Consider the following 12,579-nt stretch of genomic DNA (forward strand, 5'->3'; position numbering starts at 1 on the left):
AATCTGCCTGCTTTGCCTGATTTTGGGAAAAAGTTGCTCTTTTTTTATAAAAAATTAAATATTTATATAAATATTGATAATACTTACATAACAGCCATGCCCAGCCAGTCACATGACCACCAAGCCACACCCACAAATTAGGCCACACCCACAGAACCAGTTAGTGGTCCCTGGGATCTAAAATTATGAGTTTGGTCCCTGAGGTCCAAAAGGTTGGCGACCCCCGGTCTAGGTCCTTTTTGAAATTTAGGATACATTGGGACACTCAGGATCAACTGTTAATTTTTTTTTTAGGGAATGAGATTGCACATTATTTGGAGGGCTGAACCTTTTATCAAAAACTATCGGGAAAAGGATGGATTGCTTAGAACTGATTGGGAGGGTTCCACAGGAGAGATGATAGAAAAATATGTTCTAGTTTTTCAGTATTGTTTTTATAGTCTCTTGATATTTATTGGTTAATCAATAAATTAACTGTTGATGAAGTACTTGGATTTTTAAATTCTGAGCCTCAGTGTGTTAGAAACAAAAGGGAGAGTCTGTTCATGGTAAAAACATGAACATAAAATTAGAAAATTAGAAAAGATGGAAAAATAAGCATGTCTAGCAAATTAAGAATATTCATATCCGTTTTATATATTTTAACATTTGCTTAGACACATAAATATAAAAAGTGAATTGCTGCAAACATTCTAGTTTTCTGCATTTCTTTCCTTCAGTAGGCAAGACGTAGGCAGCTTCATATTTAAGTCAAACTAGTTTCCTTTGCTGTATCATAAAACTTTCAGTCCAATCAGCAACTGCATTTAAATACTGCAAATTGTAGCAGCAAAACAATAATTCTGCTGATTAGCCCCTTTCCATTTCTTGTAAGTGAACTGTTTATGCTGTTGAGTACCTTTTGAAAAAAGAAAAAGCCAAAACAGCCTTGATTAGTCAAGGAGTAATTGGATGACTTGATTTTAGCAAGAGAATGAATTGGTTGATGATAGCCTGTAACTAAGTGTAGTGGTTCTGTTCAGAGGAATACATAACATAGAGTCATCAGATCTTGACAGGTATAACATAAGCATTGACAAAATCTCTCGATGTTTTGAAATAATTGTCATATGGACGGCATAAAAAATGGAAGCATATTGTAAAATAATACCAAGGCAGCTTGTTATTTAAAAGTAGCCCATAAAATATAGATGGAATTTATATCATGTTAAAATATGGAAAGAAGCAGGGTAGAAGAATATGTAAATAACATGTAGAAACTATGCTCCTTTTATTGTGTTATACGAAAAGGATATCCGGGCTGTTGTTGAAGTGAAACAGATGAGAGTGGTCTTCAAGACTGAAATGGTGAGTCAAAAGTGAGTCGTTGAAAGAGCAAAAAAATATATATACAGTCTAAAGGAATATTTCATGCAGACTGATTGGAAACATTTTACAGCCAATTCATAGAACTTTGAATTAGGAGAGGTTGAAGGATAGGCTGTTTTACATTAATAGTAATAGGTTCTTTGAGTGTAATAAGAAAAAAAAACCTGCCACATAATATCTGGCTTAATAATTGTCAATAAGAAAGAAAAAAGGTCTGGGTAGTGGACATGGCAGTATCTTGAGAAAGCAGAAAAGAAGAGAAAGAACTGGAGAAAAACTACAAAATACAAAGATCTGCAAATAGAATAGAGTGCCTATGGCAAAAGAAAGCAAAAGTAATTAAAAGATTGAATAAACTGGCTATGGTGGTTCCATGGGTATTGGTACACTGGGCGCCATACTAGATACTTAAAAATATGCACATTGGCAGAATTTCCATCTGTCCATTACAAAAGCCCGTGCTGCTTGGATCCGCACGCATACTGCGGTGATACATTACAACATTCCTGGTTCTTGGGAAGTACTCAATGCAAATGAAGGCCATACCAGCTAGAGAACTGGCAGCTGTGATTTCACATTTTTGTGCATACAATAATAAGGGTGGCTAGATAAATAAACTCATCAGTCATATTTGGGCACAAAGTGGAGACTCTACCTCTGTCATACAAAGGCACTGGAAAATGGTCGTTTTTATGCAATTTAATATTTAAGCATAACGTGTGCTGAAACTATCATGTGGTCTCTCTTCTGAAATCTTCATTATCCATCCCTTTAAGTTATATTTTGTTTTTAAAAACATATACAATTGTATTCATATTTAAGGGAGCACATATTTAAAAGAATTTTCTGAGATAGACTTATATGTGAGACATTTGTTATAAAAGTGAATAAAATGTAAATAGTAAAATAACTGCATTATAGTGCTGTGTTATTACATAATAATGGGAAGAGTATCATATCCAAATCTGTATGGTTGGAAAGCAGTGTGGGCAGCTGGATGTTGCAAATACAATTTTTATTTGATCAGTAACTGGAATTGTACTTCTGGGTGCATGGAAAGCTAAAATCATAGTGATTATTTTTTCAAGATGATGGTAGATTCATTTCCTCTTTTTATATGTGAATAGTGAAATTTTAGGTTTAAAATAAATCTTTGCCTGTTTTTCCCAGAGAGATCATAGTTTTTAATCCAGTCACTATTGTTAGTTTTTCTGGCACATTCTGATTGATTTTAAATAACAGTTTAGTTAATACCAGTTTGTAGCTAAGTAAGTTGAATGTATATTTGGATATTGTGTTTGCTCAAGTAGCTTTCACACTACCTGGAATAGGTTTAGTGAAGAGAAGGAATTGACACTAGAAATTTGCTCACAAAAAGAGTTTGAAAGGCTTGGGGATGTTTATACCTGAAAAGAGAAAAAGTATGGGAAAGGGAAGAGGAATGAGGATATAATTAATCTCTTTAAGTATCTTAAAGCAAGGGTGTCAAACAGGTGGCCTAGAGTTGTCCTGTGTGGCTGTCACAAAGACAGCAAGGGACCAGTCCCATCCATCCTGTTGGCCACGACCAGGGACATCCACCCTGGACACCCAAGGGCAAACAAAATCCTGAGACAGCCGTGGTGGGATCGAGTTTTACACCCCTATCTTAAAGGATATCACATAAAAAAAGATTTAGAATTTTTCTTCATTCATTCAGAGTGATAGAGGATGTGAAATAATGGTTTGTGTTAGAAAAAAGCAGAATTTAATTGAATTTTAAAATATAAGCCTTTTCTAATCTAAGTGATAAATGATTATTAATTATAGTTATGTTTATAAAACATATTTCAGACGATTTGATTAAGAGGAGTCTATTCTGTGGTTAAAGTTTATAGACTTTAGACTTGTCTAAAAGGCAAGATATGTAACTGATCTTCCTAAATTAAAATTAAATGAATATCAAAGAGCAACTCTGTTAATTTAATTAATTACAAGCATTAATTAATTTCCTGTAAATCAGTCAAATATGCCTTTCCTTACATATTTTTTTGCAACTCTTTATTTTTCTTTGAAATTCTTTTAAAGTTCTGACCTTACTTCCATTGGGGCTCCGCTAAAATTGACCTGTAAAGTAAAAGCACTTCCTCAATTTTGGCAAGATCTCAATAGCTCTTTGAATGATTAAAATGTTGAATGTAAATCCATACAAAGTTGGAATAGAACATGTGTCTAAAAAATTCTCAAATATTTACAAAAAAAATTAGTCATAGGACGAATATGGTAAAGTGACAAGAATATACCTAAATACTTCCTTTTACTATTATAGTCAAGGGGTAATAAAAATACAACCTAGAGCTTGAGAAGGAAGGAAATGATTCCTGTAAAGTAGGAAGGTGGGGATTGCAAAACATCGTAATCATCATCATCATCTGATATTATTTTACCTGATGGATTTCTTTTCAGATATTTTGAAAATGCAGTTATTGCAAAATAAATGAGTCAGATTAACCAGTGTTGGTTGTAAGCATTAAAAGATCTTCATATTTTCTTTTTCGTTTTTTTAAAAATAAACACTTCAAAGAATTAGTATTGACCTGTGAATGCATATGTGGCCATATGAGCTAGGCAATGTCAGGAAAAAAATTATACCTCACAATGTTTTTAGGGGGAAAAAACACCAGATGACAAGCTGCTGTCTGAATTTTTCAGTCATATAATTAGAAGGGAAAAGATTAGTTTTACCATGCATAGTTTTCAAAATGAAGACATGGTGATATTCCTCACACAACGAGAAAGGTGACATGAATTGGCCTGATGTGTGGCTGACATCTTTTCAGAAATGCTGGGAGGTTTTATTTTCATGCAGCCTAGGTGTTTCAGAGTACAGCATTAAATTTCACGATCCAAATTCAATTACAAAAAAGAATTGGGTCACAAGATTTTTTTTTAATCAGGAGGTTATTATAATTGACAACACTAAAAATGTTGTAACCATGCTAAATTGTGCTTAAAGCATTGTGCCTGAAGTTAGTGGGTTGATTCTGCTATTACATGGTGTCAAAATTTTTTGTCATGAATTATTCATGAATAAGCCTACAATTTAAATTATAGTTTGCTATTAATAAATGTTTAATTTTTGTTTTCATACGATTCTTTATTGATAACTCAAGAGTATCCCAGTTGAATTATGTTGCCACATTATGTCTTCAGAAGGGCATAAAGTCAGTACACATGCTTCAGTAATATCTGGTTGTTTTACCCTTATGTTTCCAGTTGGCAATTTGAAATTATGGCTTCAGCTGCACTTTAAATATGTGATAATAGCATGTGTTTCTAATAAGGGCCAGCACCATTTTGTTGAGATAGTGTGAATGGTTGTCATTCATATATGACAAATGCACCTTCATCTGCTTCTTTGATGGCCCCCTAAAAACCATACCCTCAAATCAGACCGATGAAATTAGCTGCTGTGTAAATTGTGTGTCTGAGTGGTTCATTATCTAATCACCGTCAGAACCATAGTGATAAAGTAGTTGGAAGCAGAGAAGAGGTCTGCCAGATGATTTCAGGCCCTTGCGCCCCCCCCCCCCTTTCTTTTCGTAAATTCTGTTTCCCTTGGAAACCCATTACTATACTAGAGAACTTCACTATTCTTTGACAGAACTTCCTGGCAGTTTCAATGTTTACTTTATTCTAAGCCACTGTGTTTATCAAATGATATATAAAGAGAATTTTTCTCAACCAGCTCTAAGACATTATGAGATAATATTGACTCTTGACTCGAAAAAGGACCCTGGAAAATTTAAAATATCAATTGTGTTCTGCCCTCATAGCCGTAACTACTGGGTTTGCTGTGTCTAATTTTTACCCCCGTCCTGGGTTTGTTTTGTGCGTCTACAATGTTTGTGACATATTAGGTACTTTGAGCATCGTTGTTATTAGCTAAGAATATTGCCTAACCACCCACTTTTGCTTCCACAAAGGATCGTTTGATGATGATGATATCACGCATGTTGAAGGAAGCGTGGATCCAGTTCGTGACATTGAAATAATACATGAAGAACTCAGACTAAAAGATGAGGAAATGATCATGCCCATTATAGACAAATTAGAAAAAGTGGCTGTACGAGGAGGTGACAAGAAATTAAAACCTGAATATGTAAGTAAGAAAATATTCCATTTCAAAGGTTTATATTTTGGAGTGTAGGATTGATATTTGTTTTTTTAAAGAAGAGGATTGTCGTATTAATTGATTGTCAGATTAACATTGGGTTTTACTGCCCTGGAAAAAAGTCACTAGTTTCTTTTGAACTTAAATTATTCCACCAGTACGTTGCAGTAACATGTTCTTTTTAGTTGTATATATTTATGTAATTGTTATACAAATACTTATTTTTTGATAATATAATTACACAATAGTGAAGATTTATTATTTGTAATTTAATAGAGAATGTGTAACTTCTGCATGTGTGTATGTTCTTAAAATCTGTCAAACTAATTCAGATACTGGTATGAGAATCACTGCAGAATAACAATGATTTGGACTCAACTGTGGGTCCATTGGATAAATCTGAAATATTCTTTGGATTTAATTTATCTTGTTGTTGATGTCAATACAAATCGGTCCACTGGCAGTCCAGTGTAGGTTTGGAGAAAGATGGATTTTTATACTTCCTTGTCTAGGTCTGGGAGAAAATAGTGCTTTCAAAGTCAGGCAGACAGCTTTTATATCTAATGGGGGATTAGAACCTGGGATCTTTACCTAGTCCAGTACGTGAACCATTACACTATACTGGATTTTACTTCATTCTATATAGGGGATAAAGTGAGAACTGTCTTCTTCCCACCCCATGTACATGGCCTGGAAGTCCAGGCAGCATATTAACGTAAAACAAGAAAAACAAAAACAAAATACCTATATTAGACAAACTCAAAAGTTCTTAAAATATGCAAATGTTCATATTCTCCAGAACTCATAATAGGCAAATAATGATCACAGCAAAAATGAAGACTGAAAAGAAGGAATAGCTGATGTTGAACCACATGGAATAAGCATATGGCCCTAGTTTTAACATGAAATAGCGGTGGCTTCACAGATTTCTGTATTAAATCCTGTAATAGCTTCAGGATTTATTTGTAGTAGGTTGCAACTAATTGTCCCTGACAACTAGAATAAAGCAGGATTTGATTTGGGAAAAAATGTTTTAAATCACCAGTCAGGAAGACTCACTTTATTCACTGAAATCCTAATTTATTCATTAGGTAGGAAGATTCTGTAAGCATTTTTCTTTGATATAACTTGAATTCATATTTTTTACTACTTGCTAATGTAAATTTCATTTATATGATATACTTAGCTAGTATCAAGCAAGCAGATACATATTCGTAAAATCCTTTGCATTGAATCAAATCAAATTCTGTCCAATCTAATTAATTTTAGAATTGTTTGGAGGATATTTATATTTAACGATGTATACAACATTTTAAATTAGCATTAATAATTTTGCTTATTTCTGCTTGTTTTTCAACAGTTACAGAATAATTATTTTTTGAAATAACTTATTTATAAACAATAGTTTAACAAAGAAAAGCAATTTCCATCAAGTCAGCACAAAACACATCATTAGCTGGATGATATATTTACATTTGATTTGGGTATTCCTCTTCATTTAGAGTTTAAAAAGAAATCAAGCTTTCCCAAATTTATCTCAGTTTTAATGAATTACTCCAGAGATAGAGAACACTATTTCTACATTAGCAGAAGATATTACTGTTGTTAAGTGTAGTGTAACAAGTAAATTGCTCTCCAACCAAATGTTAACAAATGTTAACACCAATGTTTGACTTAAAAAAATTAATCCATAAAAATTTCCTGAATGGATAATTTTTTGTTTTATAACGATATGGAGAAAGAAAATAGAACAGGCTCGGAGCTACGTAGGGAGATGCATTTAAAGTCGCAAAATTTCTAGCAAATTTTAAAAGCAATGGGGGGAGGAGACGAAAAATTGAAATACAGAAACAGTCTAGATTTGGAATATCTCAATTCAGCAGACATTGGCTGTAATAGATAAAATCTGAGCTTGGACTTTGCCTCAACCAACAGACTTTGACAAATCAATCCAGAAAATATCCATACATGTTACACACACACACACACACACACACATCATCATCATCATCATCATCATCATTTTAGCCATTGTCTACTACAGGATGAAGGCCTCTTCTGCATGTTTCCAAGCACTATGGTCCTGAGCTTTTTTTTTTTGTGACTTGGCCCCGCAATACTTGCTGATGTCATTGATCCATTATGCTTTAAGTCTCTTTCATGGACACTTTTTATCAAATGGGATCCATTCTATAACTGCCTTGATCAACCTGCCATCAGTTTTTCTTGCTATGTGACCAGCTCATTTCCATTTCAATTATTTTACTCTCTTGATGATATCGTATACTTTTGTTTGTTCTGTAATCCATGTGTGGGTCTTTCTATCTTGTCTTGTAATGCTGAGCATCTTTCCATGACTCTTTGCACCACTGGTAGATTTTGTATCGATTGTGAAGTTAGTATACATGTTTCGCTGGCATATGTTAGGGAAGGTACATTGATCAAAAACTTTTCAGGCATAGGAGAGGTTGTTCTTGAAAATTATGCTTATCTTGCTAAATGACTGCCAACCGTATTTAACACGCCATTCAGTTTTCTTTATTTTATCACCTTCCATTGAGATCTGTTGGACAAGGTATATGTAGTGGTCTACTACATCTAGTTTTTCTCCAGATATAAAAAAATTCTTTCTTTAGTGAATTTATTAAACATAACCTAGCTCTTTTTCAAGTTTATTTTTAAGCCAAATAGTTCTGCTTTGTGCATCTCTTATATGTGTCTTTTTAGCTCTTCTGGGTCTTGTGAAAAGATAACAACATCTGAAAATCTTAAGTGATTTAAATAGTGATTTTTATTCCATCTTTTGCCCAATCTACTTTGGAAAATACTTCTTCAAGGCAGGTTGAGAAAAGGATAAATGATAATGTATCACCTTGTCATACATCTTATATGTTGATTTCTACTTTATCATTAAGGCAAATGGTTGCCATTTTTATATATATTGACTGTAATAAGTTTATGTAAGCAGTGTCTAAGCCTGGGTTGAGCAATGCCTTAATTATTGATTGCTGGAATACTAAGTCAAATGCCTTTTCATAGAAGCATGGTATATGCACAGAAGCATGGTGTACTCGTTGTGCCTTTTGATGAGTTGTTGAACAAAATGGATGTGATCCATTGTGCTGTAACCACTTCTGAACCCTGTCTGCTCCTTTGGCTGTGTATCATTTAAAGTTCTCAATATTCTTTTTGCTATTGGTGAGAACCTTGTAGATGATTAAAAGAAGACTTATTGAGCAATAGTGCTTTAAATCATCTTGGACTCCTTCCTTGTGTATAAGAATTACTTCAGCATTGGGTATTTTTTCTTCACTGATGCATCTCAAGTATAGTTTTGTTAGCATCTTGTCTAAACTGTGACCATCAGCTTTCAGAATTTCAACCATGACATAGTAATTTCCTGAAGCTTTGCCATTTTTCATTGATTTTGTGGTACTTGATACTTCCTCCACTTAGGTATCTGGCGTTTCCTCTTTTGTGGGTGCTGTTACTTTTGAGTGATCTTGATCTTTGTGTAGCTCTGAATAGAATTTTCCTATTATTTCTAACATTTCCTGGCTTGTTTTACACACATAGCAATTTTCCTGTTTTAGTGCAAAACGTTTTTCTTGTATTTTGCTCTGTTAATCCCGTTGTTTTCTTCAGTTGCCTTTTTTCAGAAGTTTCAAGTTAAACTGATGTGTTTCATCTTGGATACGTTTTCTTATGGTCTTGCAACATTCAACATATTCAAATTTATTAGTGAAACTTCCAATATTCTTCATTGTCCAGTGTTTTTTTCATTAAATTAATAGTTCATCAGAGATTTTTGACTGTACAAAGTGTTTTTCCCGTAGTGCTATAGATGTAATAGATTCAAAGATGTTTTGACTATTTGTTCATTTTGGTCCATAAAGTTCATCTCTTCCAAATCTTGCAATAGAGCAGGGTGATTTGATAGATTAATCTCAAAACCATTGTTTTTCTCTAACATCTTATCATTCTTTATTTTTGTTTCTCATGACGTCTTTATCATTTTCATATGCTTTTTTTCTACAGTTTATCTTCACTTTATCTTGTATTTCCAATGTTAAAACAATTGATGGCAGTAAAATTGCAGAACATGGTTTTATCACTTGATATGATGTAGTCAGTTTTGCTTGGGTACCCAGATGGACTCATATATTGAACATTATATTATCTTACATGTTTTCCTCAGGAGTAAAATCTCATTTACAATTTAGCAGACATTTGGATGTAATGTACATTACTCCATTACATCAATGGTTGACTGTACTGGTAGACCTTGACATAGCAATGATTCATTTTGCAACTATTCAAATAAAATGGTGCTGAAAAAGTTACGATCGGTCCTCATACCTACAACTATCACAGCATCCCCAGGGTTAGTTACATGATCAAAATTCAGTCACTTGCCAGCCAGCATGTATTTACAAATGTTGCAGAATCCCAGGGTCACGAGATCATTTTTTGTGACCTTCCCAGATGGCATCAGGCAAATTAAGTCAGTGGGAGGAGCCATATTTGCTTAAAGACCATGTGATTTCAATTAAAACCATGGCAAAAAACCAACTCACATAACAACTGTCTTGCTTAGCAGTGAAAATTCCCATTTGTGGTGTCAAGGATTATCTGTATAAGGTAATCTTTTTTTTTAGATTCAACTAAACGGATGATTCTGACAATATAGCTCTATTCCTCGGGTTTTAAGGATTAGTGAAAGACAGGCATGGATGTAATAACTTGATTGTACTTCTTCCTCTTATGAAATTAAATACCATTTCCCTTAAAGAAGAAATACTTTTTCTTTACATTTGAGAACTATATAGTTTTTTCTTTGTGCGCAGGGATACTACAGGATATCTTTATACTCTTTATGGCTCTAGGCATGGGGAAATCTTATCTAATTGCTCTGTTTCTCATAGGTGTCTTTCTCATTCACTCCTTCATAGGGACCCCAGTTCAGTAATGGAGAGTATTTAATACTTAGAAATGAAAGTTAGAAGAAAGAACCATTGTAGACTATATTTATTTTCCTGAAGGGTGTGTGTGTGTGTGTTTCTTTAGTACTATTTACATTTTAATACAAGACTTAAATCTACTGTAATGAATGGAATATAGACAGGGCATTCTTCCTGAATTCTACTTTATTGGTTTTACTGATGCTTTGCATTTGTTCATCTTCATGGTATTGTTGTCCATCATGTCATTTTTTTTTATATGACAGGCAGGAAATAGACTGAATGAATAGAGAGCTATTGTACTGTTCCTTAATGTTACAGTAAGGTGTATTCCTCGATTAAAATTTTTTTGAATCATTGCATGACAAATATGATTTTATATCGCCTTGCATGCCAACAAAGTAAAATTATTTGTTGCTGTGTATCAGAAATCTATGCATTAATGATCTCAATGTTGAATTAAATAAGCCCCTAAGGTTATAGCTGGCAATAGATTAAAAAAAACTAAAATATTTATATTGTTATTTTTTTAGAACTGAACAAGATTTTTTAAAGCTTGTTAAATGATAACCACTCTGCCTCTTCTGATCCATGTGCTTAAAGTCCAGGACATTGAGAAAATATAAATGATCACCTGTATACTAAAGCCCATTGTTTTCTGTGCTTGAGAAGCATAAAAGGCATGATTCATACTTCAACTTGAAACTCTTTTATTAGAAAAAGTGGTTTCTCCTAGAATCCTGTTTGCCATTATGGTCAATGTGATAAAGCGAGTGATCATTTTGCAGATCAGGTTATGCATTTATAAATATGAATATTTCATCATTTTCTTTCTAGTAATCTTCTCCTGGAATACTGAGACAATTTTGCATGTGGTTGATGAAACACACCTGCAAATCAAGAGGGAAATGGTATTGCTCTTGATTTTTAGGTATCCATGAAGGCTTTGTTATGGTAAATGATGACACCTGAATGGCAGCATTCATACTTCCTATCTTGGCTCTTTGATGTTGCTAGCATGCGACAGAGACTTTGATAATAGGAAAATCACCACACTAGAATATTTCTGTGTTAAAATTGTGTTGCCTCATGAAATTGATTATTTGTGCAGTGGATGACTCTGTCATAGGCCAAATTGAGAAGGTGTAATATACATACTGTACATATATACATAAAATATAAATTATTAGATTCCTTTTTCAAGAAGCACATCTGTTTATCTCTGAAAATAGAAATGTCCAGTGTCCCTTTCACCTCACCACTCTCATTCTGAATAAAGGGAGTGTGCTCTCAGATCATCATGCTTCAAAAATATTCATGAGCGTGGCAAACTTAACTGAATTTCTTAAAACAAAAATACATTTGAATCACAACATCCATTTCTCTTTCATCCACTCAGATATTTCATTTAAATTACTTTTGAAAGAGAAATGAATCAGAGGTTTACCTAGCAGGTGCAATTAATATGGCAAACTTGTAGATTTTGTTTTCAAATTGATGTATTTTTAATTAATTAGAATAGAATAGAATTCTTTATTGGCCAAGTGTGATAGGACACACAAGGAATTTGTCTTGGTGCAAATGCTCTCAGTGTACATAAAATAGATACATTAGTCAAGAGTCAAGAATCATAAGCTACAACGCTTAATAATAGTAGGTTCATATGGATTTTTTTAAAGTGATGTAACAATATTTGTAAAAACATGATGAAATACAAAACCAGTTCTTAAAATACAAGCATAAACATAAATCTGATGTTTAATGTTTCTCCTCCACAACTTTACTGAATAAGGACATTATAGGTCTACATCAGAGGTGTCAAACTCACGGCCTGCAGGCTGGATGGGTCACGCGCTGGCCACGCCCGCCCCCATTTTAGCAAAGTGGGGGGAAAGACGCAATACGTCACGTGGCAATAACGTGACGGCATGAGTTTGACACCCCTGGTCAACATTCATGAGTATGCTGCTTAAGTAGAAATAAGCTGTCTCAGTAAGGAAAAGAGATAAATGAACTGATATGAGACTATTGTCCCATCACATGACTATGTCAGTCCTCAGAATGCATAAACAGAAATTTCAAAGTGTTAAAAGTTTC

The 12,579-nt window shown here is 33.7% G+C and overlaps 1 protein-coding gene across 6 annotated transcripts in view; it reads left to right on the forward strand.

Moving 5' to 3' along the window:
* The window catches only part of OLA1 (Obg like ATPase 1), a 111,400-nt gene that overhangs the window by 45,351 nt on the left and 53,470 nt on the right, over positions 1-12,579 (forward strand). For all 6 annotated transcript variants that reach the window (XM_026697040.2, XM_087919916.1, XM_087919912.1 and 3 more), the window contains exon 5: positions 5,334-5,509. In XM_026697040.2, coding sequence (XP_026552825.1) covers positions 5,334-5,509 — 176 coding nt within the window. The remainder of the gene's footprint in view (positions 1-5,333; positions 5,510-12,579) is intronic.

The sequence above is a fragment of the Pseudonaja textilis genome, chromosome 1 (assembly GCF_049901715.1).
Source record: "Pseudonaja textilis isolate UNSWEBS1 chromosome 1, rPseTex1.2, whole genome shotgun sequence".
NCBI classification, from domain to species: Eukaryota; Metazoa; Chordata; class Lepidosauria; order Squamata; family Elapidae; genus Pseudonaja; species Pseudonaja textilis.